Source organism: Lagopus leucura, unplaced genomic scaffold (genome assembly GCF_019238085.1).
Source record: "Lagopus leucura isolate 7727_CA_CO unplaced genomic scaffold, USGS_WTPT01 97-20_obj-0_obj, whole genome shotgun sequence".
Taxonomy (NCBI): domain Eukaryota; kingdom Metazoa; phylum Chordata; class Aves; order Galliformes; family Phasianidae; genus Lagopus; species Lagopus leucura.
Genome location: NW_024964936.1, coordinates 23566 through 41382, shown reverse-complemented (window position 1 = coordinate 41382; position 17817 = coordinate 23566). Strand labels below are relative to the sequence as shown.

The 17817-nt window shown below is 45.9% G+C and overlaps 1 protein-coding gene across 1 annotated transcript in view; it reads right to left on the bottom strand.

Annotated features, from left to right (window-relative positions):
* The window catches only part of LOC122191915 (serine/threonine-protein kinase PAK 3), a 30026-nt gene extending 15963 nt beyond the window's left edge, over positions 1-14063 (bottom strand). The window contains exons 1-5 of the mRNA XM_042892319.1: positions 13869-14063; positions 7963-8063; positions 4048-4201; positions 2269-2306; positions 135-266 (exon numbers count right to left, since the gene is read on the bottom strand). Coding sequence (XP_042748253.1) covers positions 135-266; positions 2269-2306; positions 4048-4201; positions 7963-8063; positions 13869-14043 — 600 coding nt within the window. The 5' untranslated portion in view covers positions 14044-14063. The remainder of the gene's footprint in view (positions 1-134; positions 267-2268; positions 2307-4047; positions 4202-7962; positions 8064-13868) is intronic.
* Between the last annotated feature and the right edge of the window lie 3754 nt (positions 14064-17817).

Below are 17817 nucleotides of genomic sequence, written 5' to 3'. Positions count from 1 at the left end.
AATTAAGCTCAAGCAGATCTCCTGGCATCAGTAGGTTGGGTGAAGCAATAGCCCATGGCTGTACTGCAGCCCTCACCCACAAACACACAGCTCAGAATGGCACCACAGCAGTGCTGCCCAAAGCCAGGACCTACTGATTTCGTGTGTTCAGGCCGCGGTGCAATAACAGGCGGAGGTTCGTTGTCATCTTCTTCTTCCTCATCTTCTTCATCCTCTTCTTCAGAAACTGATGGTGCTAACGGGGGTTCCGATGCTGTTTTTGTGCTCTGCAGACAGACAGTACCATGAGTGACAGCCACCACTGGGCACTGGGAGGTCTGGTAAGTATGAACAACTTCTGTCTGCTCAGATATCACCAACAGCCTCTGCATCCTTACAGCAAGGCCCACACCCTTCAGTCCACCACCACCACTTAAAGGTTAAAGCTTACCATGCTTTGTTAATTCTCCTCAGTGTTTTATATTTTCACTCCATACTTATTCATAGTGAACTACGTGTGGGCTCCTGAACTGTGCCCAAACATCACTGGAGCGATAAATTATATGAAAACAGCTAAAACATTCCCATCAGTTTTCTCAAAGTCTGGTTTTACCAAAAGTAATGTTTGAATGTATCACTAGAAACCCCACCTGGCTACTAGTTAATTGCTTTGGCATTGCAAAAATGGTAGCAGTTAATTAAGTTAACAGGTGTCTGCTGGCTAGGTTAATTAACACACTTCAACACGCAAAGCCTCCCACATTGTCTTGCCAGGAATTTTATTTTGCAGGGAAAGGCTGCTTGTTTCTCTTTTATTTCACCCCTGGGGTGGTCATATTGCATGCTTTCACAGAGCCAAATTTCCCTGTTCAGCAGCTCCTTTTTCGCTATTGTCCTCCTTCCCTAATCATAAGGCAGCAAACAGATTCCCCACTACCTCTGCCTCGCTTTGCCCTGCAGGCAGCAGGAGCCCCTCGCCATACCTGTGCTATGCCTGGCAACACACACAGCGTGCTCCATGAGACCCTGCTCCAGCACCAGCCTTTTAATGGTAAAGGGAGAAAAAGGCCACCAATATGGCATGTATAAGTAGAGACTGATACATAAGATATTCTAAACACTGGTTTAAAGAGCAGTGTTAAAGGTGTATGGCACTGTCATATATTAAATCTGCGTATCTCTTTCTGTACATCATGAGCGGTTTGCTTACATGGGGAAAAGATGATCTAGGAAAAAATAAGGAAGGGAATAATCACATTTCTGTTCTGTTCAACTCTTATTAACTACTTTTTCCACTGGGCTCCACATTTGGTCTGACAGAACTGAACTGTGCAGCTAGAACATATACAATGTCATATTACTTAATGCCAGAGCCCCATTAAGGAGTGAAATGAAATTACAGTGACTGCAAGGGCTGCTCACTCCTGTCGGAGCAGTTTGCTCTGCAGGACAGCATGAGCCCACATGCTGCCCATGGGCACCTCCCCAGGGCTGAGCCCCAGCACAGACTGGAGCACTGCAGCACCCTCTGGATGCCACAGATGGGGACAGATACTTGGAAGGCCCCACAGTGCCCCCGTGGGACCTGAATTGCCTTTAGAAGTTTTGTTCTATGAAAGAGGCATCAACTGAAAAGCAACAACAACAAATAAAGTAAACAAAGATGATTTTCATTTAATTCTACACCGTCTCTGCTGTGTAATCACAGATCTAAAATTATGTTGCTTAGCACTTGAAAATAAAGGCCAAATTCCCACTCAATCATTTGCTATTTAAAGCAGCAACATTAACACTAATAAATCTGGTCAATATTAATGCGAATGTCATGAGTACATCTTTGGGATTGCTATGGCAATTCAGTATTAATTAGAGTGAATCATTACTTAAAACTTTCTTTCAATGGCTCCAGTGAGTTACATATCAATTATAACCTTATTCATATTCAGCTACATAACCAGCTGCACTGAGGACAAATCATGAAATTTAATAGAAACGAACTGTAAGTTGCTAAAGCTATATTAAAACGGGCTAATTAGACAGTACTGCATATTGTTGTGAATTATATATTCCACCACGGCTAAGAACAGTAAGCAATCTTCTGGCTGCAAACCCAGACTTTGATATGTAGGAAAGTTCTTAAAGGGAAAATTAGAAGATTGGTGCTCTGGGAGACACTGAGATGGTACCTCCCTGCAGCCCACCAGGCCAGCACGACCTCACGGAAGCCAAAGCTCACTGCCTGTTCTGCAGCCAAGCACTACAGAAGGAAAAGGTGACATTCACACTCACCGAAGGATGAGCTTCTATGTATCCGTGGGCACTTTTATCTGCAATGTGTATGGAAAGCAACACAGTTACAAAGCAGTATCTGCTATGGGGAATCCCACACAGCAGTATATTCACACTGACACTGTTTTTCTTTCACAACATCCTTGCAGTAGCAAGAGTGATTTCACAAAGAAAGCAAAGTAACAATATAGCAGGGTGTTGGTTTTTTTTTCCTCTGTTCCTCCAGTCTACTGCTATCCCGGCTTTGCCAGTAAATAAAATACAAAGAAAAATGGTTAAAAAAAAAGAAATGCAAATTGTTCTTTAACATCCAATGCTTCTGTTCCCCCGAGAGCTGTTTGTTTAATAAGCTGCACGCAGTGATGCTCTCTGGCTTGCTAAGTGTACAACCCCCAGGGGTTCTGGGGAGCCCCATGGTTTGGGCACTTTATTGCAACTCAGTGCAGTAACAGCTCTGTCAAGATGTTAAGTCCTACTTTCAATGCTGAACACAGATACACTCCTCCCTCATACTGTGGGTAATGTTGAGTTTGGGAGCAAACACTAATTATTGTGAATTCAGCACTCATCACAGAAGCACTTGCTACCTTAATGGACATTAAGTGTCAAGACAGACAGTTAAATTCTTCAATTATGAACCTTAGGAAAAAGATGCTTTCCCTACAAACAATGGCAAATATTAACACCTTCTGGAAAGAACTGCACAGTTTGTAGAAGGAGCTCAGAGCTGCTGCCCCACTCTGTGTTTTGGAGGCTGTATGGGTTGAACCAGCAAAGGGAAGAAATGAGAGACCCTGCTGCCAGACTTCTACAAGGAGGATTTGAACGGCTGCAGGTTAAGTGTGCAATGCTGCTGGAGGCAGACAGCCCCTCATTAGCTGAACATGTCAACACAGGCTTTACCACAGTAAATGTACCTTGCTGATATTTTCATTTTGAATGTGTCTCACTTATTAAGAAACAGCAGAACACATCAACACAGAACTCAGATACACTGCTTTTAGGAAATCCTCTGCTTTTTTTGCTGGATTTATAGCAAGCCAGTGCTTGTTAAGCAAAATGAAAAAAATAGGCCAAAGGAAACAAAAAAAGAGCAAACCACAGCACAGACTTGCTCTTGCTTTCTTGTTTTTGCAGTGCTGTACTACAATTTTGCAGACTATACACAACCAAGAGAAAAAATGACACCAATGTCTGCAGGCTTTAGCAAGGTAATGCCTAGCTCATGAGGATCTTCCTGGAATGCTGCAGAGGTTGCTCTGGACATCATTACTGCCTTCCTTCTTCTCCCCTGTGGCCAGAGCCCGTTTTGGGCTCCGCTGAAGCAGCCATTTGCAGTTTCTTTGCGCATTTACAGGTAGCAGCCTTATCTTCTCTATAAAAATATCTCATGTAAAAAGCTTTAAAATTCTTCATAAAATAACACAAAAATTCCTCAGAGCTTATTGCTCTTAGGTGCCAACAGTAACTGATGGACTGAACAGACATCCTTTGTACCCCAAACTGAGAAGAAAGAAGGATGCAAAGAAGAAACAAAAGTAAACACAATTTTTGGCCACAAATGCCTGTGATGGCAGCAACCGCTCCATCTGGTGTCTTATTTAGTTCCCAAAACGAGAAGTCAGAGTATCAATGACAGTCAGAGGACAAAAGGGCAAATGAACTCATCTCACACGTGGAGCATCCCACAGTGTGATTTTCTGAGGTTGACTGTTGACCACTGGACATTCTAGAACTTCAGCTGGACGTCCCCTTTTTTGCAGCAGGATGTTCACTTACCTCCTGACGTAAAGCTCATGTATTTCTGGTTGTTAACTGTTTCTTTGGAATCATAAAATTTGAGGACATCTAGAACTGCTTGAGGATTCTTCTTCTGCTCTAGTTTTGTTATGTTGGAGGTCTGTAGTAGCCTGGCCCACTGCTCTGGAATGCCCTGCAGATGTCAAGTGGAAAGAACGTGAATTAAGAGCATACTACAGCTGCAGTTGTACAGATCTTTACCAAGATCCCATGCTACCTGTAAGATTACTTTCAGAAATTCTGATTGATGCTTTACAATTAAAATTAGAAGCATATACAGTAGATGCAATCATTCTCTTCTCTATCAAAATACAGAGCTAAAACCAGGATCCGACTTTAAAAAGAAAAGAAAGTTATGATTGTGATAGGAAAAAAAGTGCATGAATCTCATCTTTCAATCAACATTGCTCTTCCATGGAATAATGATTTGAGGATTAGCTTGTTTTCCTGGTGATTCAGTGCAGACATGACAAGACTATTCTATATTTGTGGACAACGCCGTGTATTTTAGGAGCTTTACACTGGATTTTTAATGCTTAATAATGCAAACACATGGCTGAAATGATCACTGCTGTCTGATCAAAAGGTAAACCCCACCCTGACAATAATTTTCAGCACATCAGATACCACAGAGAGGTTAAGCCTCTGCATTTAAATTCTCAAAATTGTAACACTGAGTTGTACCGCAGCTGCTGCTGCAAAGGATGCCTCTTTTTTGAGCTCCTGCAGTGTTTTAAGTTGTCCATTGTAGAAATGCAGAAATTCAGGATGCAGGCTGAGTGCCAATGCCTCGTATGAAATCTCAAACAGCTAACAAGGAAGGCATTTGAAAATTGATCTGAACGCTGAAAGCTGCAGCTCTGCATTGGAATTGTATTAACAAAAGATTGCTTTAAATATCCAGTATAATTTCCTAAATTTGAGAGCCTGTAATTTTCCCCATTTACTGCACGGCTACCATCTACCAGCAAACTGTAGGGCCTGGGAATGGAACACTACACCTGAAGTGCATTTAAGCTTAACCCTTGGTGCCACCCCAACAAGAGACAAACATTTCAATATAGCTTCTTCCTAAGTTCTCTGCAAAACAATGTGTGACATGGGCCTCCAGAGTTTGGGATTAATGAAAAAAGTGGGATAAGCCAAGCAACAAATCTACTGCACACACATCGACCTGCTGCTGCAGTGCTATGACATCTCAAAGAAGCACTTTGATGCAAGCTTCTTTTGGGCCTGTGACGCACCTCTGGGAGCTTCCCTGTGCACATCTGTGAGCCATAGAGATCTGGCTGTAATGGACGTAAATAAAGAAAGAAAAGAAAGTTAAAACAGAATGTGGGACAACTTAGAAGGTGGTAGGAGGTGAAACCAGTGGGCCAAAGTGGGGAAAGACCCATCTAAAATGGGAGCTCTGAGGCAGATATCAAATAGACTGGGTGGTGGACAGGCTACAGGAAGACAGGCTTAGGAAAACAGAAAAATCACAATCATTGCAAAGTTTGGAAGCATTATTTCCCCTCTTTTCTTTTTCATACCAGTTTTTCTCTCCCTTATAAAAAACACATTGCTGAGGATCAACAGCAAGTGACTGGAAAAATTACTCAGGATTTCATTCTTAAAAATTTTTATAACGCAAAAAGATAAATATCCAGGCTTCTGCTGATTGTCCAGTTCATAAAGCAATTCGGAATGGCTCTACACATCCAAAATGCTTCTCCAGCCCCAACATCACAACAGACCAGAGCATGAGTCAACAGAGTGCCATGGAGAAAGCAGCCATGGGATCACATCCAGATTTCACACCAGGAGGCTGTGTGCTGTCATAACCCAAATGATCAGCAAGTGCCACACAAAAATGAGGCAATTCAAAAGAAAGGCTTTATTAGAGGAACAGTGTTCAACTTCGTTGGGTCTACACCACACCTTTCTCCCACTTGCTAATATTATCATTGTGAAACTCAGAAAGTTGGAACATGTTTTGTTCTAGAATGGGGATCAGGAAACCATTTCAAAAATGAATGCCTCACAGAACTCACACCAAAGCCTTGCAAACCACGCTTCTTCCTCCATTCAGAAAATGTTTCTTCAAAATAGATCAATAAGACCCTCTAGAAGCATGCTTCCACCCAACAGCTTCAAGCCAGTTTTATTTGGAACTTTCAGTCCTATTTCTTAGCAAATGTGGTTGCCCCAAGCACAGTGAAATGGACATACGACACACATATATGTTCAGGAGCAACAACACAGCTTGATGCTCAAACCTGAAAGCCAAAGCTTAGGAGCCCATGCAGGTGTTCCCAGCTTTGACTGGAGATGCAGCTGTGGGGAATCAGGGAATGCAGTGGAGGGTGACTGCTGGCTGTTAGCAAATGGCTCAATGCACTGCACAACCAGCAGAGCAAACACACACAGCAACTGTCATCATTTGAAACAAACAAACAGAAACACAAAAGCAAGCAAACAAAAGAAACCACACATTCACACGCTTACTGCACATTCCCATGGCACTTCCAAACTCCTGAAGGAGACAGCGTGATCACCAGACAGCGAGACACTTCAGCTGACACGGCTCATGGCAGCCCCTTTGGTAGGACTGCCCAGCTGATACACCAGTTGTACGCAGGCTGGGACAAATCAAACATGCCCTGCGTGACATGAAATGCAGCACTTGCATACACAGACCCTGCAGGGGCCGACACAAGTCCCTAACAGAGCCGTGCCCTTGCTGGCTGACACTTTGCTCTGCTTGGACTGCAGGATGAGACCTGTGCTGGCAAGCTGCATGGGAGGAGTCACTATTCCTTTGGCTGTAAGAAGTGTTTACAAGTGACATCTGTTTTAAAAAAGCCGATTAACTATTCTACATATTTTAACTGTAATTGTGTTTCTTAATTACAAGAATATTTCAGTTTCACTCCTTTGAAGACAAGCTACCGTTAAGTTTTCTTTTTTTTTTTTTTCCTTTTACTGCTGCTAATGCTGCTGCAGTGTACAGAAACCCTCTGGCCTTTGGGAATGTTTCTGGTAAACAGAAGTGGCACTAAAAGTAAAAAAGTGATAAATAAATTCCAGAAATCAGCTGTACTTTGTCCGGGAAGATGATTTGTCCCATCCTGTGTGGTGTATGCAGCACACACACCAGTGTGGCATACAGTGACAACGCGGTCCGACCACTCAGCTCACAGGGTACTGCTGATGGCACACACAACTGCTCGTGTTTGCTCGCACCTCCACAGCTCAATCAAATGTAAACTCACTGCCATCCTCACTTCACTAACAAATGGTTTCAGCACCAGGCAACAGACTGAGAGAAAATGCTTTGAAGTCCCCTGCAGACTTCAAGGAGCTTCTATCAGACTCATTTTTCCCAGCGCTTCATGTAATTTCTGATATAAGTAGAGCAAGCTGACTGCTACTTTATTAGCACAGAAATGCATCTGAGCACCTAACCCATGGATGTATTTTGAAGATTACGGGATTAAAATGAATGGACAACATTGCCACTTCCTGAGCACCTCCAAGAGCTGTCTGCAGAGCAGCTGGACTTTGCACACTGGGGCTGACTGTCTGCAGAGAGACACACTATGCACTATGTGTGGGATTTTTCAATGCTTTTCTAAGGACTGAATAACCAAGCCCTGTAACAGCTGGTGGGATTGACAGAAGTGTACACCTGTGCTCTTCCTAGCTTTCATTTTCCGCAAACATTGCCAATAATCCTTGGGGAAAAAGCAGCCTGAATCAGAAGCAGAACACTCCAAGCCCTAAGCTCAACCAATAAAGGTCTCTCTTTGCAGCCTGGCTGCTGTCATCTGTAGTTTCTGGCAACAGGCAGCTATTTTACCATAAAGGAACTGGAAGTTTTAATAAATATACAACACAGCAGTAACTTACTGTGAATTCTCCAGTGACGGCATCAAACCCCACATGAATCGTGTGTTCAAAGTCTGAAGGAAGAGAGATCTCAGGGCGTTCTTTCTCTTTCTTCTTATTGGCTAGAAGCAAAGTGTTAACAAGCACTTATTTTCTGCACAGCTTTTTACTTCAGAAATTTCACAATCACGTGCACTCAAAACAGTATTTTACGTGTGAAAAACAGTTCAGAGTTTATCTTACTCGACCATGAGACCCAAGTTAATGCAATACCAGCCTGTCAGCCCTTGTCTTGAGAAGGTCTAGAAGGTGATATATCTGATTTTGTTTTTTTTTTTCCAAGAGGTTGCCAAAGCATGGGGCTGTAAGGTCATGGAGTCACCTTCTTAGGTCACCTCTGAGCACTATGGATTCTATTATCAGTTCTTTTCTTCACTGGAGTTTTCATCTCTAGCCATTACATTCCTACTCTGGGTTCTGCAGAAGTGAAGAACCCAGGATGTGCACAGTGCCTGTTTGTACGAGTTTGTCTTCTCCAGCATGCTGTGAATCCATCAGAATCAGCCAAATCAGAGAGGAAAGGATATGAAGATAACCAGTCCCTGCAAGTTCAATGAAAGCAGGCAGCTCAGAAGGAGACGAAGGCCCTGCTCCTGCTCCTCACTCAAGCAGAAGACTGACACAGCAGCTTTTCCTGCATAAGGAACCACAGCATCTGCACAGCAACAAAATTCCATAAATGCCACTGGAAAAGCTTCATTTGAGCTTACAACTAACTATAGATATATATCCATAAAAGTCAGGTTTCAAGGAATATAAACATATTTTTGAAGCCTGTTGGCCAGCCTTCACAGACTGGGAAGTACCTTACTGAGGGAAACAGACCTGGAAGCCAGTCAGCCCACACATTTCTCCTCTCTTCCTTATCTAATACCTTATGGGAACAACATCCCTTATGGTCATCCACCTCCTTTGCTTTCAATACCAGCAAACCTCCCTTCAGCCCAGCTGCTGAAGAAAGCTGACAAAGAACAAGCAGAAGAAAGGCTGAGAGGCTGCACTGAGAATCCACGTGCAACAGTGACAGGCCTGGGCAACAGCAACGCTGGCTCTGAACTTCTCCCAAACACACAGACGAAGGCAACCTGCGCTCAGACCCCAGCCTGCTGGCAGGCACTGAGCTTCTGGCTTGCCAAGCACCTTCTCTGCTGTGGGTGAACATAACTGTGCGGAGCTCTTTGCTGGGTCCCTTCGTGCCAGGGGCAGATTGCACACAGCTGAAGGGCAATGCCACGCTACCCAATGTGTTCGTTGTTTCAGTGAGAAGTTACGTGCCCACAGCTGGAGCAGAGCAAATATCATGGTGCTTGCTTGCAGAATGTGGAAGTTATTAACGCGAACTCAGAAAGCTGAACACAAAGCTCACACTGAATGAAAATAAATAAATCACATCAACTCGTGTCACTACATTGAGTTATCTACACCTTAGCATCCCACCTCTCCTCTGCTGCCCCTCCTACCACCCCCTGCCCACCTGGTGACATGCCCTCATCACACTCTGTTGTGCTGATGTGACTTCACATTAATGACTGTGAGAGCCCCCGAGCCAGGCAGGTTTGTGCTGTGCTCACCACAAGTACTCCATCAGCATCTCTAAACGCCACCACGTCACCACGATTAAGGGCAATATGAAAGCGTATACGTGTGTCATAGTGACACATCAGCAGGACAGAAAGGAGCAATTGCTCAGTTCCCATCTTCACCTTTCACACTCCTCGTTGCGGCGCTGCTGACAGCCATGCTACACACATTACAGCTGCGTGAAGAGTTTGTTCCTTATCTCAGACTCCAGCTTCCCTTCCTACCAACATCAGCCAGGACTCAGCTTGGTAAAACCCACCTTGTGGTGCACTGCCCTTCTAACATAAAGCAATTCTCTGCTCACGGACATACAATCACCACTCTGCTGTGTCCCACTACTATACCTGCCCACTTGCTGAGCATCTCACCCCTGGGCTGTACCAGCACCCCTCACGTCTGCTTTGCTCACAGGTAGCACAGCTTCATGGAGCAAATCAGTGTAAGTAATGTTTTATCTAACAAGAAAGGAAAGCTCTCTTTGCACATTTTTCTTCTTCTACCTTACAGCCTCATTTAGAGGAAGATACTCTGCTCATCCTAATTAAAGTCCTTAGGATGTTTCTAATCCTTCCTCTGCACTGTTGCATTTATCCTCATTAAATAATTTAACGTCACCTTTCATCTGTACTGCAAGCTCCTCCACAATGTTAATTGATGAATTATTTTCATTTGACATTCAGTAACGATAGCAGCAATATATCACATATAACATAAAGGCTTTTAACCTTCTTTTATCTCAAAGGTGTTGTTGCTTTAATTTCCAGGATAAATGTTGCCAGTTGGAAGACGTCACTTTTGTTCAGCATATATAATTTTTCACTGTAGATAACAAAACTGGCTACTCCTACCTCATCCAGTGGCAAGCACATGCAGGGAAATCTGGATTTAAAAGGCCATCAAACTCAGTTTAAAGCAACAGCCAAAGGCATTACAGGAAGTGCTCCTCAGGAGCAGCACTCCCACAGAGGACATGCATCCCAGCTCCTTCCCATGGTCTGCTCCTGCTTCACAAGCCAGACTGCACACATACTGCCTATGCTCCAAACACCAACATGGCATCAACCAGATACAGAATGAGGATTCTTCTTTCAACACTGTCTATCTCCTTCACTACTTAAAAGCTCTGACACTTCTGTCTGTGCCCTGCAACCCACACTGCTCCTGTTTTATGTAAGCTGGCAAAACAATACAATAGGGCATGAATACTTTGGAGCAGGGACTGTTTGGATTCAAGGGTTCTATACTGCATTTTATTTTCTTGTAATTGCCCCCCACACTGCGGTGCTGATGCAGAGCAGTTAGCCACAAGGGCCCACCCACACTCCCTCAGCAGCTATTACATGGAAAGAGAACAAGCAAAGAGTGCTGTCTTCCACAGGCTGCATCATCATCTGTATTATTATTATTACTCTAAAAGAACAGTTGTTCAGCAGAGAAGTGTGAGTCAGCTGAGCAGCAGCCTTCCTCCAGAGAGGAGAAGACTGACCTCACGCCATGCCCTCCTGTTTGCTCGCCTCCTCATCCTGCCCTGCTTCTTCTTTCATCCCCTCTCCTGCAAGCCTGCTCTTCTTCCCTTCTCCTGCTTGCTGCTCTCCTCATGTCCAAGTCCAGCACCATATCCTGTTATTTATTCCCTCTTCCCTGGATCCAGGAGCATCCAGAAAACTTAAAGTCAGACTCCATTTCCATCTGCAGGTAAGCACTAGAAGTGAGCTACAAGGAGGCTGTGAGCCATGGGGGTCTGCTGACTACACTGTTCTTTAGCTTCAATATCCTGTAGGGCCCCTGTGGAGCCACCAGTTCAGGCACAGTGTTGATTTATTGCCCAGCACAGTAACTAAGGTAGCTTAACCAACACAGCAAGGACGTATTCAAACAGCTGAAGAGCACAAGTCAGCTCTTCCTGCTCTCAGTTCTCCTGAGGAAACAGCTCTCAGCTGGAAGAAAAAGCTAACACTGTGAACTCCACTACAGCTCCCACCACTGCATTACAGGGAAGAGCCAACTTCACGCTTTAATAGGTTATGGGGAGTGGGTTTCACGCCCATGTGACGCTGGAAAGGTGTTTCAGTACCTCTGCCTTGGCTTCCTCAGCCTCCATTTCCTGGGGACACCTTCCTCAGGATGGGACAAGAGGAGCTGGGCCAAGGCACACAGGTCAAGTGCTCTGGGATGTGGCTATGAAAGCACAGAGGGTCCCACAGACATCAGCAGCTTACCAAAGCAAGGCCTTAAACGCAGAAGTGCTCAAACCACAACTGAATACCAAGACACTGCAAGAGTGCTGCAAAACAGTGCTGGCCGCCCTGCACAGCCCTGCACCTCAGCACAGCCATCCTGCGCTCTGCCTGGCGGGCCAGTGAGGTCCTGCACATGGGTCACAAACACCCTGCCACAGCACCTCCTTCATTTCTGTGCACAAGCACTGGGCTACTGCTGTAAATCCGTGAGGCTGCGAAGCACTGCACCCATGAGAGCAGCCATATTAATCATCTTCTGGTTTTATAAGCAGGATGACTCTGAAAACCGTGTCACTGAGTGTGCAGAGCACGCTTTGGGCAGCTGATGCCCTGAGCCACCAGACAAGCATGACACACAACCACCTCCAGGGCCTTGGCCAGATAAGTTAAATTTCTTCCATTTATTATTTCACTCATCAAAATTAAGCAATAAATCTTAGCTTTCTTAAATGTTACTCCCAATAACATTTAAAATCATGATACTTGCATGTTTCCTAAGACTACTCTGACTGATAGTTAATTATGTCTATTTTTAATGTCACCAAGCATTTCTGGGAGGGGCTGTTTCTAGATCTCCCATCTCTGTATGTCATGCTCAGCACCTCCTGTTTTATAGATGCTCCCTCAGAGCAGTGACATGCTGACGTGCCAGCGGTCAGGGGAAGAAGTGACCCACGTCATTCTGGGAATTAAAATCTCCCCCAGCTTGCTTGATTTTGGCCTTTAAAATGAACCAACTGAAAATTCACGTTGTTCCCAGAAGGCAGCGGTTTGGGATGCGACGCAGCCAGCTCCATTTGAGGTCTGGGTCTGTCCCACCACAGACATTATGAGAGACGAGCACTCAGGACAAGGTCACTGGGCCTTGTACTGGTCACTCTGCCTCTTGTACTGGCACCGGACACCACGCAGAGAGGTCTGACCCTGTCTTCTTTACATCCTCCCACAAAGCATGGAGTGGAGGGTCGACCATATTCCTTCACCTGCTGGCAGCACTTCCACATGCAGCCCAGAATGGACACAGGGGCACACTGCTGGCAGGACTGGCTTCTTGCTTGTGAGGACCCCCACAGCTTCTGCAGAAGTGCTTTCCAACAGGACGACCACAGTGTGCACAGATGCATGGGGCCATTTGCCCCCAGGTGCAACATCTCCTCCACCATTGTGTTTCACAAGGTTCTCTCAGTACTCCTGGTCACATTCTTATCCCTTAGACGTTCGCAAATGGTTTTCAGGGAAGTTTACTCCACTGTTTTCCCAGTCACCTACAGAGGCTGACTGTTGCGTAGCTCCTTGGACTTTCTCCTTGAAGACAGAAGTGACATTCATCTTTTTCCCCTCTCACTGGGAAATGTGCCACCTTTCAAAGATAATCCAGAGTGGCCCTGCAGAGACATCAGTCGGCTCCCTCAGCACCCATCAGCTTGACAGCATTAAAAAAAAGAGGGTTAGTTTACCTCCTTGATTCTGCAAATAAAGTAACTCAAGACTCACTTCCTTCTGCAAACGCAATTCAAAGAATGCAACTGAAATGCTGTTTCCTGCATTTTTAAGAGACACTGTGAACATATCCAGCAGGTTGTAAAACAAGCCATTCTGCATCCATTATCACTGCAATAGGAATAAACAAGAACAGCCTTGCTCCCATCCACGGGATGCAAGAGCACTGAAATAAAGTGTCAGGCATACTGCCTTCTCACTTCTGCAAACGTGTTTTGCAAAGCATACGATCTCATCTCTGGTTTTACTGCAAACCCAAAGCAAAATCCAAAGAAAAGGATTCCCCCAAATGAACCATAGGGGTATTTTTAAAAGGCAAGCGGCACAGTGTGCGTGCGTCCCACTGCCTTCTCAGAGACAAAGCAGGAACTGCCTGAATACCTCCTCCTCTTCTGAAACATGTTACTAGAGTAATTGGAACAGAAGGCCTCAGGACTTGAATTATCATGTTCTGCAAATGAAACAGAAAGAAAACGGGCAGAACGTAAACCCAGCAACCAACAGAGAGCGAGAGAAGGATGCAGCCACCCAATGCTGATACTTTACTTTTATCCCCTCCTCCCGGGAAGATGGAGCGCAGCCTGGCTTTCTTGTTCTTCTCCTCGGGGGCCATGGGGAGCGGTTTGGAGCTGTGGTTTAGTGCTGAAGAATCACGGTTGTTGCTGTTCATTCTCAACGGCGGGGCTGGAGGTTTCTCTTCAACATCCAGACTATCAGACATCTTCAGCAGCCCTCACAGCTTCCTGCAAAAGCAGAACACAAAGCACGCACGTCAGGTGAGGTGCTGGCACATGGGGAGGGGTGGAAAACCTGCTGCTAGGGAAGGAAGGCTGTCTGTGAGAAGGCTGACTGCCATAAATACATGCCGTTCCCAAAAATAATTGCATCAGTAGCAAAAACAAACTTTTATTTTCCTTTTTAAAAATCCCTCTTGAAGTCCTACCTTTTTTTAAATTAACTTTTATGTCCTGTAGTTGTTTACCAATTCCCTTTCTAAAACCAGACCTCCAAAGCAATGTTTACATGGCTTTCTGAAACAACCTCATACCCAGGGGTACCACCCGTGTGATATAAGACAAAGGGAGCACGCAGGGCGGCGCAGGCAACAAGCACTGGGACCTCTGCTCTCCCTTAGCTTTGTTTCTGCAGAGGGTTTACTCCTGAGCATGGGGCTTCAAAAGAAACCATACTCCCAACAGAAACAGAAACCAACTAAAAACATTTTCACACACAGAAACAAGTGATACATATACTTTAAAATCCCCTACAGCCCCGAGTAGGAAAATGATGGTACCCTGAAAACAACTGAGGTGCTTCTTTCTCTGAGCTGTCACCACGCTGCCCGAGGCACCACCTGGCCCAGGCACAGTGCATTGCAAGCCTCAAGGGACAGCTGTACTGACCAAGGGAAAAGATACCCAGAAACTGCTGTACAAGCTCCATATACTGAAGAAACACAGGTAACATTTCTGGAATTCCCCATCTTTCTTCAATATTGAAATTCAAGCCTGGACTAAGCAGCTGGTTTCACAAATAAGCAACACTCAGTAAAACGAACTCTGACTGTTTTAGGACCTGAAAATAGAGTATGATTTCAAACGGATCAGATGTGACGTGGGCTCCGCTGCGTGTTGTTAAAGGTTACAGCTCGAAAAGCATCTTGCCTTCCAGCAGCTCCATTTATGGCAGGCATGTGCAGACCCACGGTGAGCGTCAGGCAGAGCCTTCCCTGCACTGATTCACAGATAGCACACGTTCCCGCAGCCACTCTCTTAAATCTGAGATGAAGGAACCGATGTTCTGTTTTGTTTCTTAACTGCAGAAGTCACAGTGAGGCCCATTACTGTGGTACGACAGCCATGGGCACCACCGGCCAGCTGCAGCCACGAGCACAGGGCTGAGGCAAAGCCTGCAAGTACAGCACCGACCGTAGCACAGCTGACATTCTGCCAGGACTTCCAGCCCATCGATCAGCAGGAGATTATCAACCCACACTGCCCTGCTCAAGCATTCCTCCCAAACAAAAACTACATGACCAACTGTGAAAGGCAAAGATGCTCACTCTGCTCAGGTTTTCACGATGACATGGGCATTTCGGCCTGTTACCATTTTCAAATTGCTACACATAAAATAATTTTATTTTTTACTACTGTACTTACGTTTTTAATTTGACCTAAACAAAACCCACAAATGACAGAACTGAGAATCACTGAATCACAGAGTGGTTGGGCTGGAAGGGACCTGAGAGCCCCCCCAGTCCCAATCACTGCCATGGGCTGGCTGCCCCCAGACCAGACTGCCCAGGGCCTGAGCACTTCCCAAGGATGAGACATTCAAAGCATCTGCTTAAAGTCAAGAACAATAAATGGAATACATAGACTCTCTTATGCGCTGGTGCAGGTGACATAAAGACAGGTTACTGAACGTCTTGGTGCCCACGGGATCCCAGGGAGCCATCCCAGGGTCACACAGCTGAAAACCTGAACAAAAGTCAGTCCTGTCCCCCTCCCTAACACACTGAGTGGGGATTCTGGAGCCCTGATTCATAAACACCTATCAGCATTACTGACACCCACCTCCCCTATGGAGCAGCCTGTAAGCACACGCTTCCCAGCCAACTTCATCAATGAGTTTAACTGGTGATCTGAGCCAACCTGCAAGATTCTGCCTATAACAAACTAGGAAAGGCTCGAAGAACTGTTCCATAAGCAGCTCAGCATGGTGCTCCTCAGCAGAGGATGTCAGCTCAGAGCCTGCAGCCCAGTGGAACTGCTGGACCCTACCTGCCCTGTGAGCTGGTCACTGCACCTGTAGCCTGCAGCCAGAACCGCAGGTGCCAGGAGTGTGGAAGCCTCTGTGCCAGGAGCTTCTGTGCCAGGAGTGTGGAAGAGATCACACACCTTTCACTAACAAAGCTGTGCACCAAGGCAACTCTCAGACAGAAAGATGCTTTGTCAATGGAACACACTATCTGGGACAGTGCCACAGCCCTGGTGCACGTCTGGTCCCAGTGAGAGGCCCTGCCAACAACCCTGCCATCAGGGTGTGGACCTGCCCCAGTCCTAGAGAGACACACTATGGATATAGCATGGATGTAGGCAACGATGTGCTGCTCTGTGTCACCAGGGAGGAGCTGCAGTTGGGCACAGGGCAGGTTTCCACAGACCGGGATCTCCAATGCAGACCACAGCCACTCACCCGGAGAACCACACGCTCGTGTTGATTCAGGTCAAACAGTTGCCATCAACAACCTCTGCAATTTCTATCTTGAAATGCAAGAGGTCTTTAGGTAATGGCGAAAAAAGAGCCAGGGCTGAAAACCGCTGTAAGGAGCAGGAAAGACCACATCCTCTCCCACTGAAGGAGCACACACGAGGCCGGGTGTCACCCAGCTCCCACAGCAGACATCAGACACAGCACCGCGTGCCCCCAACCTCCCTCCGCAGTGGGGCTGCTGTGCACTCAGCTGCACATCCCTGCACACCACAGAGGTGCTCTGAGCAGACTGACAGCCCGCTCTCCCCCACACAAACAGCCCTAGCAGGCCAGGAGCTGACGGCAGCGCAGGCTCTGTCTGCCCTGCAGCCCACCTCCATGGACTTCTCCAGCATCCGCTCCGCCGCCAGGCACAGCCCAGCCTGCAGGCAGGAGCTGGCCGCCATTCTGCAGTCTATTACATGGCACCAACCTCAGCTGTCCCTCAGAACGGGACAACTGCCCCTGTCACTGTATCTGTTTGTAAACAATGCTGCTCTGCTCAAACAGGTCCTCCCGTGGGCTTTCACTCCACAAAGAATACTATTAACGGTTCCTGGCCCAATTTGCCTATGATGTAATTATTTCCAAGATCTTGAAAGGAACACTATATTTTGTTCAGCACTGTTTCAGGCTCAGTTTCAAGAACTGCACAAAGCTCCTTTATTCACTTCTGAACCAGAAGAGAAAAGGGGGGAAGATAACCTCAAAGCTTTAATGGCTGATATTAACTTCCCAGAGCTGGTCTGAAGGAAAACGACAGCAAACCACGAGGCAGCACACACACTGAGACTGAAATTTATGGTTTTCCTGATCAGAGCCCATCTGCTCTTCCATTCTTCCTTATTTTAAGAATTTCCATACACCACTCACTTCATGGACAAAGAACATTCACTCTCATACCTAACTTCGTACTAATTCACTTCACCTCAACTTAGAGAAAATGGAGTGCCAACAAGCACACAAGCAGCTTACAACCCACCAAGGGCCTTCCAAAGAAGCTCCTCAGCAGGACAAAGAAAGAAACAACCAATCTCCCACCTGTATCAGAACTACAAGCTCTAGGAGAATAATGCTGAGCTTGCAGCAGTGAGGTGCTCCATGCCCAAAGGAGTGCAAAACCCACCAGACTGAAGAGATGGGAGCAGTGCTGAGGTCTCTGAGCTAACACTCCACAACTCCTGCCAAGAGCCAGCATGCTCTTGGTTTTCACTCCTGTCTCATTTTTTAGAATCCTCCC